This window comes from Malus sylvestris, chromosome 16, assembly GCF_916048215.2.
Source record: "Malus sylvestris chromosome 16, drMalSylv7.2, whole genome shotgun sequence".
In the NCBI taxonomy this organism is placed as follows: domain Eukaryota; kingdom Viridiplantae; phylum Streptophyta; class Magnoliopsida; order Rosales; family Rosaceae; genus Malus; species Malus sylvestris.
This window is the reverse complement of record NC_062275.1, coordinates 35350783-35365787: the sequence shown is the minus strand read 5'-3', so window position 1 is coordinate 35365787 and position 15005 is coordinate 35350783. Positions and strand designations below refer to the sequence as shown.

At 39.4% G+C, this 15005-nt stretch overlaps 2 protein-coding genes and 1 pseudogene across 2 annotated transcripts; 2 read left to right on the top strand and 1 right to left on the bottom strand.

The window, feature by feature from the left end:
- Positions 1-12412: 12412 nt before the first annotated feature.
- Positions 12413-13675, top strand: LOC126609324 (uncharacterized). The gene has a single exon (XM_050277266.1). It carries the CDS (start codon positions 12413-12415, stop codon positions 13673-13675), a length of 1263 nt encoding a protein of 420 aa, XP_050133223.1.
- Positions 12941-13047, bottom strand: LOC126609443 (small nucleolar RNA R71; annotated as a pseudogene).
- A 21-nt stretch (positions 13676-13696) lies between the features above and the next one.
- Positions 13697-14986, top strand: LOC126609323 (uncharacterized). Its single transcript, XM_050277265.1, has 2 exons — positions 13697-14204; positions 14340-14986. Exons 1-2 carry the CDS (start codon positions 13697-13699, stop codon positions 14984-14986), a joined length of 1155 nt encoding a protein of 384 aa, XP_050133222.1.
- Positions 14987-15005: the final 19 nt, after the last annotated feature.

The following is a 15005-nucleotide window of genomic DNA, read 5'->3' as shown; positions in this document are numbered from 1 at the left end:
ACATCTAGCTTTCGTTGCCTAAAGGTTGTAATTTAGGGTATAGGGTTTAGGGTTCACGGTTTTAATTTCATCGAGCGAAATGCAATATTTCGTCGGGGAAAAGTGAGAGACATGGTTGGTATATTTAATTTGTTCGATAATTTTTGTTGTCTTCAAAATTAATTTTAGCAATCCAACCGTCAAACTTATTTGTATATACTCCAAGACCGTATACGTCAAAAGTTACCAAAAATAAACTTTCGAGGATTAGGTAACAGATGAAATCTTTTGACAATTAGAAACAAAAAATCACGCAACGGTCATTTGAGCTCTGATTTTGATGATTTTTCAAAACTGCACTCTTTGACCCTAGAAGAATAGAATGAACGAACCCGAGCATCAATTTAAAATACTTACGCTAGTGGATACCACAAAATCTTACGTTATACTTAATGGAAGCATATAATAAAGTCTAAGTGTTTGTTGAATCTATTGTTTGGACGTGATATGAATTCGATCTGTGAAACTATTTTCAATGATCCAACTATCAAACTTGTTTGCATATACTCCGAGATCGCAAATGACAAAAATCACCAAAAACAAACGTTCAAAAGGTAGGTATCGGGATGAAATCGTTCGACGGCTACAAATGAAAAATCATGATTTAATGACTATATGACATTTGATTTTGATGTTTTTTGAAGGACGGTAATTGAGAGTAAAACCACACAATGAATCGAGCAAATCATCAAATTTGATGATCTTTTAACCGTTTGAAATTAAATTAAAAATTAAGATTTTTTTTTTTTTTTGACATTTACCCAGCGAATTAGGTAGTCGTCGGTAAATATAAATAGATTTGTCTGGCAACACCTCTAAATTCTTTCTCTCGGCCACAACTCACATCCCCCACCACCGTCACAACTGGCATCTCACTGCAAGTCCTCTCTCTCTCTCTCTTTTGCTTTGTTTTGTTTTTTGTTTTTTTTTTTAATATTAATTTGTAAGATTTGTTAGGATTGTGGTTTTTTTGGTGAATTATTAAGAATATTTTGAATATTATGATTTAAGTGAAAATAATGAATTTTGTGAAAATATTGAATATTGCAAAAATAGTGAATATTGTGGGGGTTTTTTTTTTTTGAATATTGTGAAAATAGTGGAAATAGGGAATAGGTAATATTGTGAAAATAGTGAATATTGTAATTTTTGTGAACATAGTGAATATTGTGAAAATTGGGAATAGGTAATAATGTGTAAATATTCTAGTGAATAGAGTGTTAAGTTTCCACCTATGCGTCCCGAGTTCGAAACTCCCCCTCTCCTAAATTATTGTAAATCTTCTATAGAATTCCTGTCGAGACTTAGGTCTCCTCTTTGGTGCTTGGGTTGTTTGCAGCGATGGTTGCAAAATCTGTATCAGGCCCAAACTTTGTTTGTATATGGATGGTCTTTTTCTTTGTTTTGTGCTTACTTTTATTTTTCAACCTTCTTTTTCGAAATCTTATTTTATTGATAATGAAGTTATCCTTGACAAAAAAAAAGAAAAGGCTAAGCACACCAAGCAAGAACTTAACTTAAAATAAAAAAAAAAAAAGCAAAAACCCAGTTCAAGGAAAAATTTGAGAAGAGCATTACATTCAATTTTACATTTTTTTAAGTAAAAATAGAGAGTTCAATTCAATCAAACCAAAACACTTATTTGAGTTCAAGTGAAAATTTGAGAAGAGCATTACATTTAAGTTTACATTTTTTAAAGTAAAAGTAGAGAGTGCAATTCAATCAAATCAAAACACTTATTTGTAAGCACTACATCAGTTGGTCCCACTGCAAGCAGATCGTCAAGTGACATTTTCATTTACAAATATGTGCATAGGTAAATTCAAAAAGAGTCTTCATCTACATCTTCAATCTTCAGCTCCCACCAAGGCTTTGTTTTTCTCTTCTAATTCCAAAAAAGCTGGAAATCTGAGGAAGCAAATCACACACTTTTGCTACGAGTCCTTTTTGTACCGTGTGGGACCAAAAAAGAAGACGACACAATCACTTCTGTATAATAAGGGAAAAAGTGCTTTTCTCCTACTCATGATGATGTGGAAGGAGCTTGGCCTCTACTGCAACTATATGTGAACCCAAATTCTTCAAATTCAATTATTCTTCATAACATATTCCTATAAGTCTCTATACAAAAGAAGGGAGATGCAGGAGATGACATAAACTCGGTTACGCTTAAGTTTTTCTCACATGATGTCAATAAAATTTGAGATTCATCTACATATATATGTATAGCAAAGATTAATTTACATTTTTGTCAAGTAAATTATACCTCAATACCAGAAAAAGTGATCCCACACGCTCTTTTTGTAAGTTGTTTATCTCACCTACATGGAATGAATTGAAAATATAATTAGAGTATTTAACAGAATTCAATGTTATGTTCTTTTTGCTAATGTTAGCATACAGTTTAAGGTTTAACTATAGATGGTCCACTCCTAATTGCATTGAGTTCTTTTGAGATCAAATCTCATATGTGACGTCCATTAAGCTTGATATTTTTATAGCATTGATTTTTTAAGTGGTTAAGTTGTGAACAATATTAATGCATATTTGACTTAAAAGTGGATACTTACGGAGCTGGTAACACAATAGATGACATAATTGAATGATGATATTCCTTTACACAATGTTAACAGAAGATTTTCAAAATTAATATTCTTCTTCTTCCAGTGATAAGAGTTAAAAAAATAAAAAAATAAAAAAAGTTGTGCAAATGTACAATGAAAATACGAATGGGCAACAACAACAACAACAACAAAGCCTTTTCCCACTAAGTGGGGTCGGCTATATGAATCCTAGAACGCCATTGCGCTCATTTGTGTCATGTCCTCCGTTAAATCCAAGTACTCAAGTCTTTTCTTAGGGTCTCTTCCAAAGTTTTCCTAGGTCTTCCTCTACTCCTTCGGCCCCGAACCTCTGTCCCGTAGTCACATTTTCGAACCGGAGCGTCAGTAGGCCTTCTTTGCACATGTCCAAACCACCGGAACCGATTTTCTCTCATATTTCCTTCAATTTTGGCTACTCCTACTTTACCTCGGATATCCTAATTCCCAATCTTATCCTTTCTCGTGTGCCCATACATCCCACGAAGCATCCTCATCTCCGCTACACCCATTTTGTGTACGTTGATGCTTCACCGCCCAACATTCTGTGCCATACAACATCGCTGGCCTTATTGCCGTCCTATAAAATTTTCCCTTGAGCTTCAGTGGCCTACGACGGTCACACAACACGCCAGATGCACTCTTACACTTCATCCATCCAGCTTGTATTCTATGGTTGAGATCTCCATCTAATTCTCCGTTCTCTTGCAAGATAGATCCTAGGTAGCGAAAACGGTCACTTTTTGTGATCTTCGCTAGATTGCTCCGGTCATTAGTGTGGATAAGTATATAAATGGATAGAGATAGGAAAGCAAACACAAGATGTACGTGGTTCACCCAGATTGGCTACGTCCACGGAATAGAGGAGTTCTCATTAATTGTGAAGGGTTTACACAAGTACATAGGTTCAAGCTCTCCTTTAGTGAGTACAAGTGAATGATTTAGTACAAATGACATTAGGAAATATTGTGGGAGAATGATCTCGTAGCCACGAAACTTCTAAGTACCGGAGTGTGGTATCGTCTTGACTTGCCTTATCTGTCTCATAGGTAGATGTGGCATCTTCTCTGGAAGTACTCTTCCTCCATCCAGGGGTGGTATCTGTAACTGGTGGAGATGCACAAGGTAATGTATCAATTTCACTTGAAGCTTACTTGTAGTTTCATGCTTGGTCAAGCGAGATACAAACCATGTAGTAGGAGTCCCCCAAGTCGCCGAGCTGGGAGATCTGCTGAAAGAGGTGACAGACAAGGTAAGCAATCAGAGCTCCGGCTGATTGTTCACATTCTCCCTATCTTGCAGGCAGCATGAAGGATAAAGAGAAGAAAAATGAGGAGAGATGATATGGGATACTTTTGCTTTTGAAGAAGTAACTTTCCACAGGCTTATTCTTGAACTGGACTGGAGGGTTTTCTGGTTTCCTCCAGAGTATAAGGCCGACTGAAGAATTTGAGGGTCAAAACAAATCCATCAAATCTAGAGTACGTTCGACCCTGCTGATATGGGATACTTTTGCTTTTGATAGAGTAGTGGATGTATCGGCACGTGTGCTGTTACGCTTGTCTCCACATGCTTCCTTGTATCCTTCTCACTTGCCCTATCTGTTCCTCAGGCAGATGCGGTATCTTCCCTGGAAGCATAAGATGTTGAAGATGAGTACTCAAGAGCAATGCCAGGTAAGTAATCAGGTAAGGGGTTCCAGGCAGTCAGTTCCTGGCTGGAAGCTTGATTCCAAGTGTTGACTGATTGCTCTCTTTCTCCTTGTCTTGCAGGTAAGAACAAGGCCAAAGGAAAAGACAGGGAAAAAGCATGATATGGGATACTCTTGCTTTTAACCCTGATGATATGAGATATTCTTGCTCTAGTATAGCTTGTTTACAGAGGTATTATCGGGGGGAAAGAAAGCTGAATATTTCGAAAGGCTTTGTTGGGAGTGCCCTCTCAGATAAGAGAAAGGGTTGAGCATTTTTGCAGGTCTGCCTGTCCGTTAGGGATGGAAGTCGACATATATAGGAGTCTCCCTAACATCAAGTAATAATGCTATTCCTTTACCCTGCTTGGTTATAGCACGGTAGTGGGAGCTGCCAGCTTCACATGTTTTAATTCTGTCAGAGCACTTTGAAAAAGTGATTTGTGGTATCTGGAAAGCTGATGTTGCGTGTGAAGATTACAGACCTGTCGGGGGTCTGGCTCTCGAGATTCGGAGAACGATGCCTCTTCGATTTTTGAGAAAGCAATCTTGCTGGGGGTCTGGCTCTCGAGATTCGGAGAGCGGTGTCTCTTCGATTTTTGAGAAAGTAATCATGTTGGGAGTCTGGCTCTCGAGATTCGGAGGGCCGTGCCTCTTCGATTTTGGAGCAAGCAATCTTGTTGGGAGTGTTTTCTCGAATGTGAGTAAAGGTTGGGCATGTTTGCTAGTCTACCTTGCCACGAAGCACAGAGGTTGACACACAGGGACTTTCCAATTATCCAGCAGTGGTACTGTTCCTTTACCCTCTCTTCGATTTTGAGAAAGTAATCATGTTGGGAGTCTGGCTCTCAAGATTCGGAGGGCGGTGCCTCTTCGATTTTGGAGCAAGCAATCTTGTTGGGAGTGTTTTCTTGAATGTGAGTAAAGGTTGGGCATGTTTGCTAGTCTACCTTGCCACGAAGCACAAAGGTTGACACACAGGGACTTTCCAATTATCCAGCAGTGGTACTGTTCCTTTACCCTCTCTTCGATTTTTGAGAAAGTAATCATGTTGGGAGTCTGGCTCTCGAGATTCGGAGGGCGGTGCCTCTTCGATTTTGGAGCAAGCAATCTTGTTAGGAGTGTTTTCTCGAATGTGAGTAAAGGTTGGGCATGTTTGCTAGTCTACCTTGCCACGAAGCACAGAGGTTGACACACCGGGACTTTCCAATTATCCAGCAGTGGTACTGTTCCTTTACCCTTGTGGGTAATAATATGGTAGCTAGACCTTCAAAATTTATGTGTCTAAACTTTGTTAGTGTTGTTTCTTTGCAATTCTTTTACCCTTCTTGGTCAGAGCGATGTAGTGGGAGCTGCAAGCTTCACGTGTCTCAACTTTGTCAGAGAACTTTGGCAAAGTTATCTGTGGTACCCATGAGCTACTGTTGCGTGTGGGAAGTGGGTGATTGAACAGTACGATTCATGTGCTTTCTACTTCGCCAGAAATCTTCGACAGAATGCCCATAATTTCCGCAAAGCTGAGTGTGCGTGTGACAGGTGCTGACAAGGCTGGAAAAGTAGGTGCCTCTTCGATTTCTGAAATCGGCCCTCGTGGTCTCTGAGCAGCCCAGCTTTTGAGAAAGCAAGCCTCTTCGATTTCTGAGATTGGCCTTTGTGGTCTTTGAGCAGCCCAGCTTTTGAGAAAGCAAACACCTCTTCGATTTCTGAGATCGACCCTCGTGGTCTCTGAGCAGCCCAGCTTTTGAGAAAGCAAACGCCTCTTCGATTTCTGAGCAGGCGCCTCTTCGATTTCTGAAGCTTCGTCGAGTGCAGATTTTTATAGGGGCTGACATTAAGTTCCAAAGCACACTTGAATATCCACCAGTAGAAGCTCCATTCTTGCACTTCTAAGATCTTGATTTGTCCGACCTCTTCTCTCTTCAACACCTTTGAAAATGTCTGGCCCTTCCGACCGTCGTTTTGACTTGAACCTTGTTGAAGAGGCAGCCCCGCCTTCTCCAGACAACATATGGCGCCCATCCTTCGTCTCCCCTACTGGTCCTCTTACCGTTGGGGATTCCGTGATGAAGAATGATATGACTGCTGCGGTAGTGGCCAGGAACCTTCTCACTCCCAAAGATAACAGACTACTTTCCAAACGGTCTGATGAGTTGTCTGTTAAGGATTCTCTGGCTCTCAGTGTTCAGTGTGCAGGTTCTGTGTCTAATATGGCCCAACGCCTATTTGCTCGAACCCGCCAAGTTGAATCATTGGCGGCTGAAGTGATGAGTCTCAAACAGGAGATTAGAGGGCTCAAGCATGAGAATAAACAGTTGCACCGGCTCGCACATGACTATGCTACAAACATGAAGATGAAGCTTGACCAGATGAAGGAATCTGATGGTCAGGTTTTACTTGATCATCAGAGATTTGTGGGTTTGTTCCAAAGGCATTTATTGCCTTCGACTTCTGGGGCTGTACCGCGTAATGAAGCTCCAAATGATCAATCTCTGATGCCTCCTCCTTCTAGGGTTTTGTCCAGTACTGAGGCTCCGAATGATCCCCCTCCGGTGCCTTCTCTTTCTGGGGCTCTACCGACTGCTGAGACTTCTCCTAAGCAACCTTTGTGAAGGCTCCCTCTTATTTGTTTATTTTGACTCAAGTATATGTACATATTTGTAACTTATCGGGGATATCAATAAATAAGCTTTCCTTCATTTCAACGTATTGTGTTAAATACACCAAAGCCTTCTTCGCTAAGTTCTTTGAATTTTCTTTTGTTGAAGCTTGTATGTTGAAGCTTTGTGAGTGGAGCATATAGGTTGAGGTAGTGTTCCCTTAATTTCCCGAGTGAGGAAAACTTCTCGGTTGGAGACTTGGAAAATCCAAGTCACTGAGTGGGATCGGCTATATGAATCTTAGAACGCCATTGTGTTCTGTCCTGTGTCATGTCCTCCGTTAGATCCAAGTACTCTAAGTCTTTTCTTAGGGTCTCTTCCAAAGTTTTCCTAGGTCTTCCTCTGCCCCTTCGGCCCTGAACCTCTGTCCCATAGTCGCATCTTCTAATCGGAGCGTCAGTAGGCCTTCTTTGCACATGTCCAAACCACCGTAACCGATTTTCTCTCATCTTTCCTTCAATTTCGGCTACTCCTACTTTACCCCGGATATCCTCATTCCTAATCTTATCCTTTCTTGTGTGCCCACACATCCAACGAAGCATCCTCATCTCCGCTACACCCATTTTGTGTACGTGTTGATGCTTCACCGCCCAACATTCTGTGCTATACAGCATCGCCGGCCTTATTGCCGTCCTATAAAATTTTCCCTTGAGCTTCAGTGGCATACGGCGGTCACACAACACGCCGGATGCACTCTTCCACTTCATCCATCCAGCTTGTATTCTATGGTTGAGATCTCCATCTAATTCTCCATTCTTTTGCAAGATAGATCCTAGGTAACGAAAACGGTCGCTCTTTGGTATTTCTTGATCTCCGATCCTCACCCCTAACTCGTTTTGGCCTCCATTTGCACTGAACTTGCACTCCATATATTCTGTCTTTGATCGGCTTAGGCGAAGACCTTTAGATTCCAACACTTCTCTCCAAAGGTTAAGCTTTGCATTTACCCCTTCCTGAGTTTCATCTATCAACACTATATCGTCTGCGAAAAGCATACACCAAGGAATATCACCTTGAATATGTCATGTTAACTCATCCATTACCAACGCAAAAAGGTAAGGACTTAAGGATGAGCCTTGATGTAATCCTACAGTTATGGGAAAGCTTTCGGTTTGTCCTTCATGAGTTCTTACGGCAGTCTTTGCTCCTTCATACATATCCTGTATAGCTTGGATATATGCTACTCGTACTCCTTTCTTCTCTAAAATCCTCCAAAGAATGTCTCTTGGGACCCTATCATACGCTTTTTCCAAATCTATAAAGACCATGTGTAAATCCTTTTTCCCATCTCTATATCTTTCCATCAATCTTCGTAAGAGATAGATTGCCTCCATGGTTGAGCGCCCTGGCATGAACCCGAATTGGTTGTCCGAAACCCGTGTCTCTTGCCTCAATCTATGCTCAATGACTCTCTCCCAGAGCTTCATTGTATGACTCATTAGCTTAATTCCCCTATAGTTCATGCAATTTTGTACATCGCCCTTATTCTTGTAGATAGGCACCAAAGTGCTCATTCGCCACTCATTCGGCATCTTCTTCGTTTTCAAAATCCTATTGAAAAGGTCAATGAGCCATGTTATACCTGTCTCTCCCAAAACTTTCCACACTTCGATTGGTATATCGTCTGGGCCTACTGCTTTTCTATGCTTCATCTTCTTCAAAGCTACACCCACTTCTTCCTTCCGGATTCTACGATAAAAAGAGTAGTTTCTACACTCTTCTGAGTTACTCAACTCCCCTAAAGAAGCACTCCTTTCATGTCCTTCATTGAAAAGATTATGAAAATAACCTTTCCATCTGTCTTTAACCGCGTTCTCTGTAGCAAGAACCTTTCCATCCTCATCCTTGATGCACCTCACTTGGTTTAGGTCCTTTGTCTTCTTTTCCCTTGCTCTAGCTAGTTTATAGATATCCAACTCTCCTTCTTTGGTATCTAGTCGCTTATACATATCGTCATAAGCCGCTAACTTAGCTTCTCTCACAGCTTTCTTCGCCTCTTGCTTCGCTTTTCTATACCTTTCACCATTTTCATCGGTCCTATCCTTGTATAAGGCTTTACAACATTCCTTCTTAGCTTTCACCTTTGCTTGTACCTCCTCATTCCACCACCAAGATTCCTTTTGGTGTGGGGCAAAGCCCTTGGACTCTCCTAATACCTCTTTTGCTACTTTTCGGATACAACTAGCCATGGAATCCCACATTTGGTTAGCTTCCCCCTCTCTATCCCACACACACTGGGTGATTACTTTCTCTTTGAAAATGGCTTGTTTTTCTTCTTTTAGATTCCACCATCTAGTCCTTGGGCACTTCCAAGTCTTGTTCTTTTTTCTCACTCTTTTGATATGTACATCCATCACCAACAAGCGATGTTGATTAGTCACGCTCTCTCCTGGTATAACTTTGCAATCCTTACAAGTTATACGATCCCCTTTCCTCATTAGAAGAAAATCTATTTGTGTTTTTGACGACCCACTCTTGTATGGTATAAAAATAATGGGTTTGGAGAAAACCATGCCCATTAATCAAGGGAGCATTTTTACTCATCATCATAAACTATGATGTATACATCTTATTTATCATTGTTAGATGAGTTTAAATTTCGATATTCGTGCAGTGGATAAACAATAATCTCAAATTCAAAGTTATCTAATAGTGATAGATAAGATAATAAACATTACCGCCATTTGAGGATGGTGAGAAAAAATGTGCTCATTAATCAAAGAATGAAATTTCACAATATAAAATACATTCATTGTTGCAGTACTAAATCAATTAAGAGTGTGATTGCATGATGAATGCCACATTTAGTGAAGTGGTTTGTGGTCTGTTCATGACGTCAAGGGTGAAATCGTCATAGAAAGCATATAATCCATGTGTTCTTCTCCTATTAGACGTGGTTAATTTATATCTCCATATACACATTTATGAAAGGGGAAAATGGTATACCATAATGTGCGATTTTGGTATGTATTTGAATGATCACACACACAATTTTTTTTACAAACTAGTATAATTTGTTCACTGCAACAAGTTGTATACAACTATATATGTCTATTAATGACACACCCCGACCTGGAAAGATCGAAGCATGCTGGCCATCACCGAGAGATGACGTAACCATAAAGGTAAGTGAATAAACTTACTAATTAGAACTAAACAGTGAAAGAGTGCGCAATCGTGGGGTAAACCCACTACAATTATTCAGAGTGTAATAGACAATGAGACTACAAAAGAGTAGTCAAAATAACTAAAGTACACTTATTACATAACAGTGATAAGTTTGTACGTCTAAACAGAAGGAAATGTCAGAACTACTGAGATTCCTCGAGTATAGCTATCTAGGTCCTGGAGGGGCGAAAAGAAAAGTTGAGTGGGTCAGCAAAACAATGCTTATAAGAAAACCTTTATCTTTGAATTTACTAACTGATAGGTGCATTATTTATCACATTTTCAGGTTAATTCTCACTAAGTTTTGTTAAAGAATTGGTCTTAAAAGAGCCTTACTACTTTCCTTTTCTCTGTTTCTGTCAATCTGCGCATGCAGGACATTTTTTATGATAATTTGACTTTTCGGAGGAGTTTTGATGCAAGGACAATTGGAGAAGGAAGCTAAGAGATGGAAGATCATTGTGTCCAAATTTCGTAATTTTTCATGGAGTCAAACGTTCCAGTTTTACAAATCAATCCCACAGAAGTCACTGTCCCGTCAGAACTGCGCAGTTGTGGGAGAATGAAGATTTGGAGGCTTTCCCGATTTTTCCTAGTGACGTGGGATATATTCCTGGAAAGATAAGAGATAAAGCTACGTTTTCCATATTTTTACAGATTTTTCCAGAAGATAAATCGGCCTCAAATCTGGCGTGCAAGTCAGATGCCGTATTTCCCAATTCAAGAAGGATTCTTTCCTAGTTTGTTTCATTAATTACTTAGGAGTCTGTTTTCTTTTAGGATAGTTTTTATCAGACTTTTGAGGGTTTTACTGGAGGATATAAAAAGGGCCCGAGGTTGTCCCAAAGGGGGAGGAAACGAAATACACAAGGAAGATTCGTCCAAAGTGAAGACAGGCTATTAAGTGTGTTCTTACCATTCTTTTCGAGAGTTTTTATTTTTTTTCCATGATTTCTGTTGTGATTTTTATTATGACTATGTGTAACTAAACTCTTCTTCTAAGGTTTATGATGAAGCCATGACATGATTATTTCCGAATTATTTTGTTGATTATTATTTGATTACATGCCATGTTTAGTTCTTAATCTTTGTGCTTAATCTATTCTAGATTTACATGTTCTTGTGATTGGCCATCATTGTGAACTTGTTTCTAGATAATTAGATAAATCTGAGAGGATAACCAATATCAATTAGGTTTATTGGAACTAAGATTAGGAAGAGTAGACAAACTAGTGAGGATAACCAATATCAAACTAGTCCTGCTTGGTTGACATAATTCTTCTGTGTTTAATGGGTTTGTATGTGTTTAACTGTATGCCTAACCAATAGGATATAGTTTTCATGTATAAGCACACGAGTGGATGCCTGACCAAGGATCAATTCATATCTTAGAAAGAACAACCTTAAATGTTGGCATGGTAATTGGATAGTAATTGGCTTGAAGGAAAGGGAATAGGATTGTTATTGGTGGATTCATAACCTTAGGCTTTCATCACATTAATTTCTTTTAAACTTTCTTTTGTTGCGTGTTTTCGTTATTCACATTCTTAGTCTAATTTGAAGTAAAGTTTCAATTATTTTTCATAATCAATTAATCAATCATTCGTTCCTTAGTTAAGTTAAGTTTCGCGTAATCAACTGGTTGAATTGGCATTAAAAGCAATCTCTGTGGGATCGACCTCGTATTTGCGTTTATTTCTACAATTGATTCGTGCGCTTGCGAGTTTAATTTGGTTTAAATTAATCTATTATTTAGGTTAGTTTAAATTTACATCAAGTTTTTGGCGCCGTTGCCGGGGATTGCCCCTTAATCCCAACTCGGCTTGTTAATTACACTTTACTTAATTGATTTCTCTTAATTTTAGGTTATTTTATTTTATTTTTAGTTTAGTTTTTATTTATTTTATTTTTTATTTATTTATCTTGTTTTTTGCTTTCATTTTATAATAAAAAAATAAAAAAATCACCGATTGCATAAATCTTTCCTAGTTTGACTATTAGTATTCGGTTGTCAGTATCCAGTGGATACCTTCTTCTTTTGGCTTTCAGTTTTCCTATCCCAGTCCGAGTCTTTTCATTCTCCTTCTTCCAGTTGGATTCTTTTGCGGTTTAATCAGTGCGTTATTAGGAATTGGATTTCTCTGGTTCACTTTCTCTTTGTGTTCATTTAAATTAATTACTGTTTAATCCTCACCAGGTTCTTTGCGACACATCTACCAGCATATTATTGAAATCATTCTTTGATTCCGTGTAGGTGAATGATTGAAACTCGTTCCTCAGAAGGGCAGCTTGTAGAATTTGAACCAGAGATTGAACAAAAACTCAAGCAAATTCGCAAGGAACGAAGAGAACAGAGAGAAGAGAAGACTAAGGAGAAGAACAAACAGGAAGAGATGGCTGCAAACGGCAATAACGGTGATGCGCCCCGAACTATTCCAGATTTCTCTATGCCGCAATTTTCTTCTAGACAATCATGCATAGTTTATCCTGAACTTGATGCTACTTCTTCTTATGAGATTAAGGATTATGTCATTAACATGTTGCCCAAGTTTTCTGGTGATGAGAATCAAGATGCTAGTGAACATGTAGATAACTTTCTGGATATTTATGGGACACAAAATATTAAAGGTGTCTCCGATGAGTTCATTCGCCTAAAGCTTTTCCCGTTTTCTCTCACGGGTGATGCTAGAACTTGGTTCAAAACTCTGCCAGCGAGATCAATTACCTCTTGGACTCAACTTTCTAGTAAGTTTATTCAAAAGTTTTACACTCAGTCTAGAACTCAGAGGTTGAGGGATCACATATTTCACTTTAGGCAAAACAAGGGAGAACCACTCTTTCAAGCATGGCAGAGATTTAAAGCTTTGATAATTAGTTGTCCACACCATCAGTTTTTACCATGGCAACTAATTTTATACTTCTACCAACATTTGAGTGATGAATGTCGACATAGATTGGATGCTGCAGCGGATGGAAATATACTGGGTAAAGAACCAGATCAAGCTACTACTATCATTGAGAATGTTGTTGCAAATTCATCTCAATGGGATAGTAGAGAGTTAACTCGGAATTCTGCATATGAAGTAAGTTCATCTAATGAGGTGGCTGTACTATCAAGGAAATTAGATGCAGTGGTGACTATGTTATCCAGGAATGCAGAACCGTGTGGGATTTGTGCTACTCAGACTCATCCTACTCATCTTTGTCCACAAAGTGGTACTTGTCCAGAAGTTGAAGTGGCTAATCAAGTCAATGCGTTTAATCGTCAACGAAACGACCCCTTCTCAAATACTTATAATCCTGGGTGGAGAGAGCATCCTAATTTAGCTTGGAAGAATAATTTTAACCAAGGATCCAAGCCATGGCAACAAGGAGCAGCACCTATAGAAACCAAGAAACCGTCTTGGGAAGAAGCTTTTGCTCAAATGGCTCAAGCTAATTCGCAAGTTTCGCAGGTTTTGCAAGCTCTCCAGCAAGGGCAGCAAGTTAATAGTCAAGCCATCAGCAAATTGGAAGCATAAGTCGATCAAATCGCTGCTGCAATGAGTGAAAGAGAACCAGGGCGCTTTCCAAGTCAATCTGAAGCTAATCCAAGAGGCAAAGAGCAAGTTAATGCCATTAGAACATTGAGGAGTGGTAAACCTTATGATAGAAGGGAAGAAATCGTAGAACCAAATAATCAAGAAGTGAATGACAAAGCAGCAGCTCCAGTACCTTCTTTACCACTCGCTACTCCTATTCCTGCTCCAAGGTTGACGAATTATGATCCTCCTATGCCTTTCCCGCAGAGATTTCAGAGGCAAAGAAAGGACAAGAATATGTTAGATATACTGGAGCAATTTAAAAAGGTTCAAATCAACATTCCTTTACTTGATGCTATAGCACAAATTCCATCATACGCAAAGTTTTTGAAGGGTCTCTGCACAAACAAGAGGAAGTTTACAGATCATGAGCAGATTGAGCTTACCAATTGTTCCAGCGAGGTTTTGATTATGAAGATGCCTCCAAAATTACAAGATCCAGGGAGTTTTACTATCCCATGTGTTATTGGTGATTTTAAATTTAATAAAGCTTTCTTAGACCTTGGTTCGAGTGTTAATCTCATGCCATTTTCCATTTATGAACAGCTAGGTATTGGAGAGCTATGAAGAACATCCGTCTCTTTACAATTGGCTGATCGATCAGTGACTTATCCCAAGGGCCTTGTTGAGGACGTTTTGATCAAAGTCGACCAATTCATCTTGCCAGCGGATTTCCTTGTGCTTGATATGAAGGAAGACCAAAACATTCCTATCTTACTTGGTCGTCCTTTCCTTGCAACCGCTGGCGCTTTAATTGATGTCAAAGCAGGCACACTCAAGCTGCGAGTTCAAGGAGAATCCATAGAATTCAAGATGTTTGAAGCACTTAAGTTACCAGCCGATGTAGAGGAGTGCAGCAACATTGAGCTTATTGCTCCGATTGTCAATGCCAACTTCTTGGAGAATGTTTCGGCAGATTTGTTGAAGACATGTATTGAATATCCAGAGTTCAATATGAAAGGAGAAGCAGCCATGGACGTAATTGCAGCTCTGAATTCGTCCCCCATTCATGCACCAAGATGGCAGCAAGCATGGGAACCTTTAGGACCAGCGTTACCTCATATATTGCCTTCCATTGAGCAAGCTCCTGCACTGGAACTTAAGTTGTTGCCTGAGCACTTAAAGTATGTTTTTCTTGGTGAATCCAAGACGCTTCCAGTGATCATTGCAGCTGACCTAAGTAATTATGAAGAGGAGCAGCTGTTACAAGTGTTAAAAGAGTATAAAACGGTTTGTTTGTACCATACTTGACCAATCCCGAAACTACCGA

Excerpts from the sequence above, each read along its gene's own strand:
- LOC126609324 (XM_050277266.1), top strand. The coding sequence starts at position 12,413 with ATGATTGAAACTCGTTCCTCAGAAGGGCAGCTTGTAGAATTTGAACCA.
- LOC126609323 (XM_050277265.1), top strand. The coding sequence starts at position 13,697 with ATGAGTGAAAGAGAACCAGGGCGCTTTCCAAGTCAATCTGAAGCTAAT. Across the intron at positions 14,205-14,339 it reads TACTATCCCATGTGTTATTG|TGACTTATCCCAAGGGCCTT; the intron begins GTGATTTTAAAT and ends CTGATCGATCAG.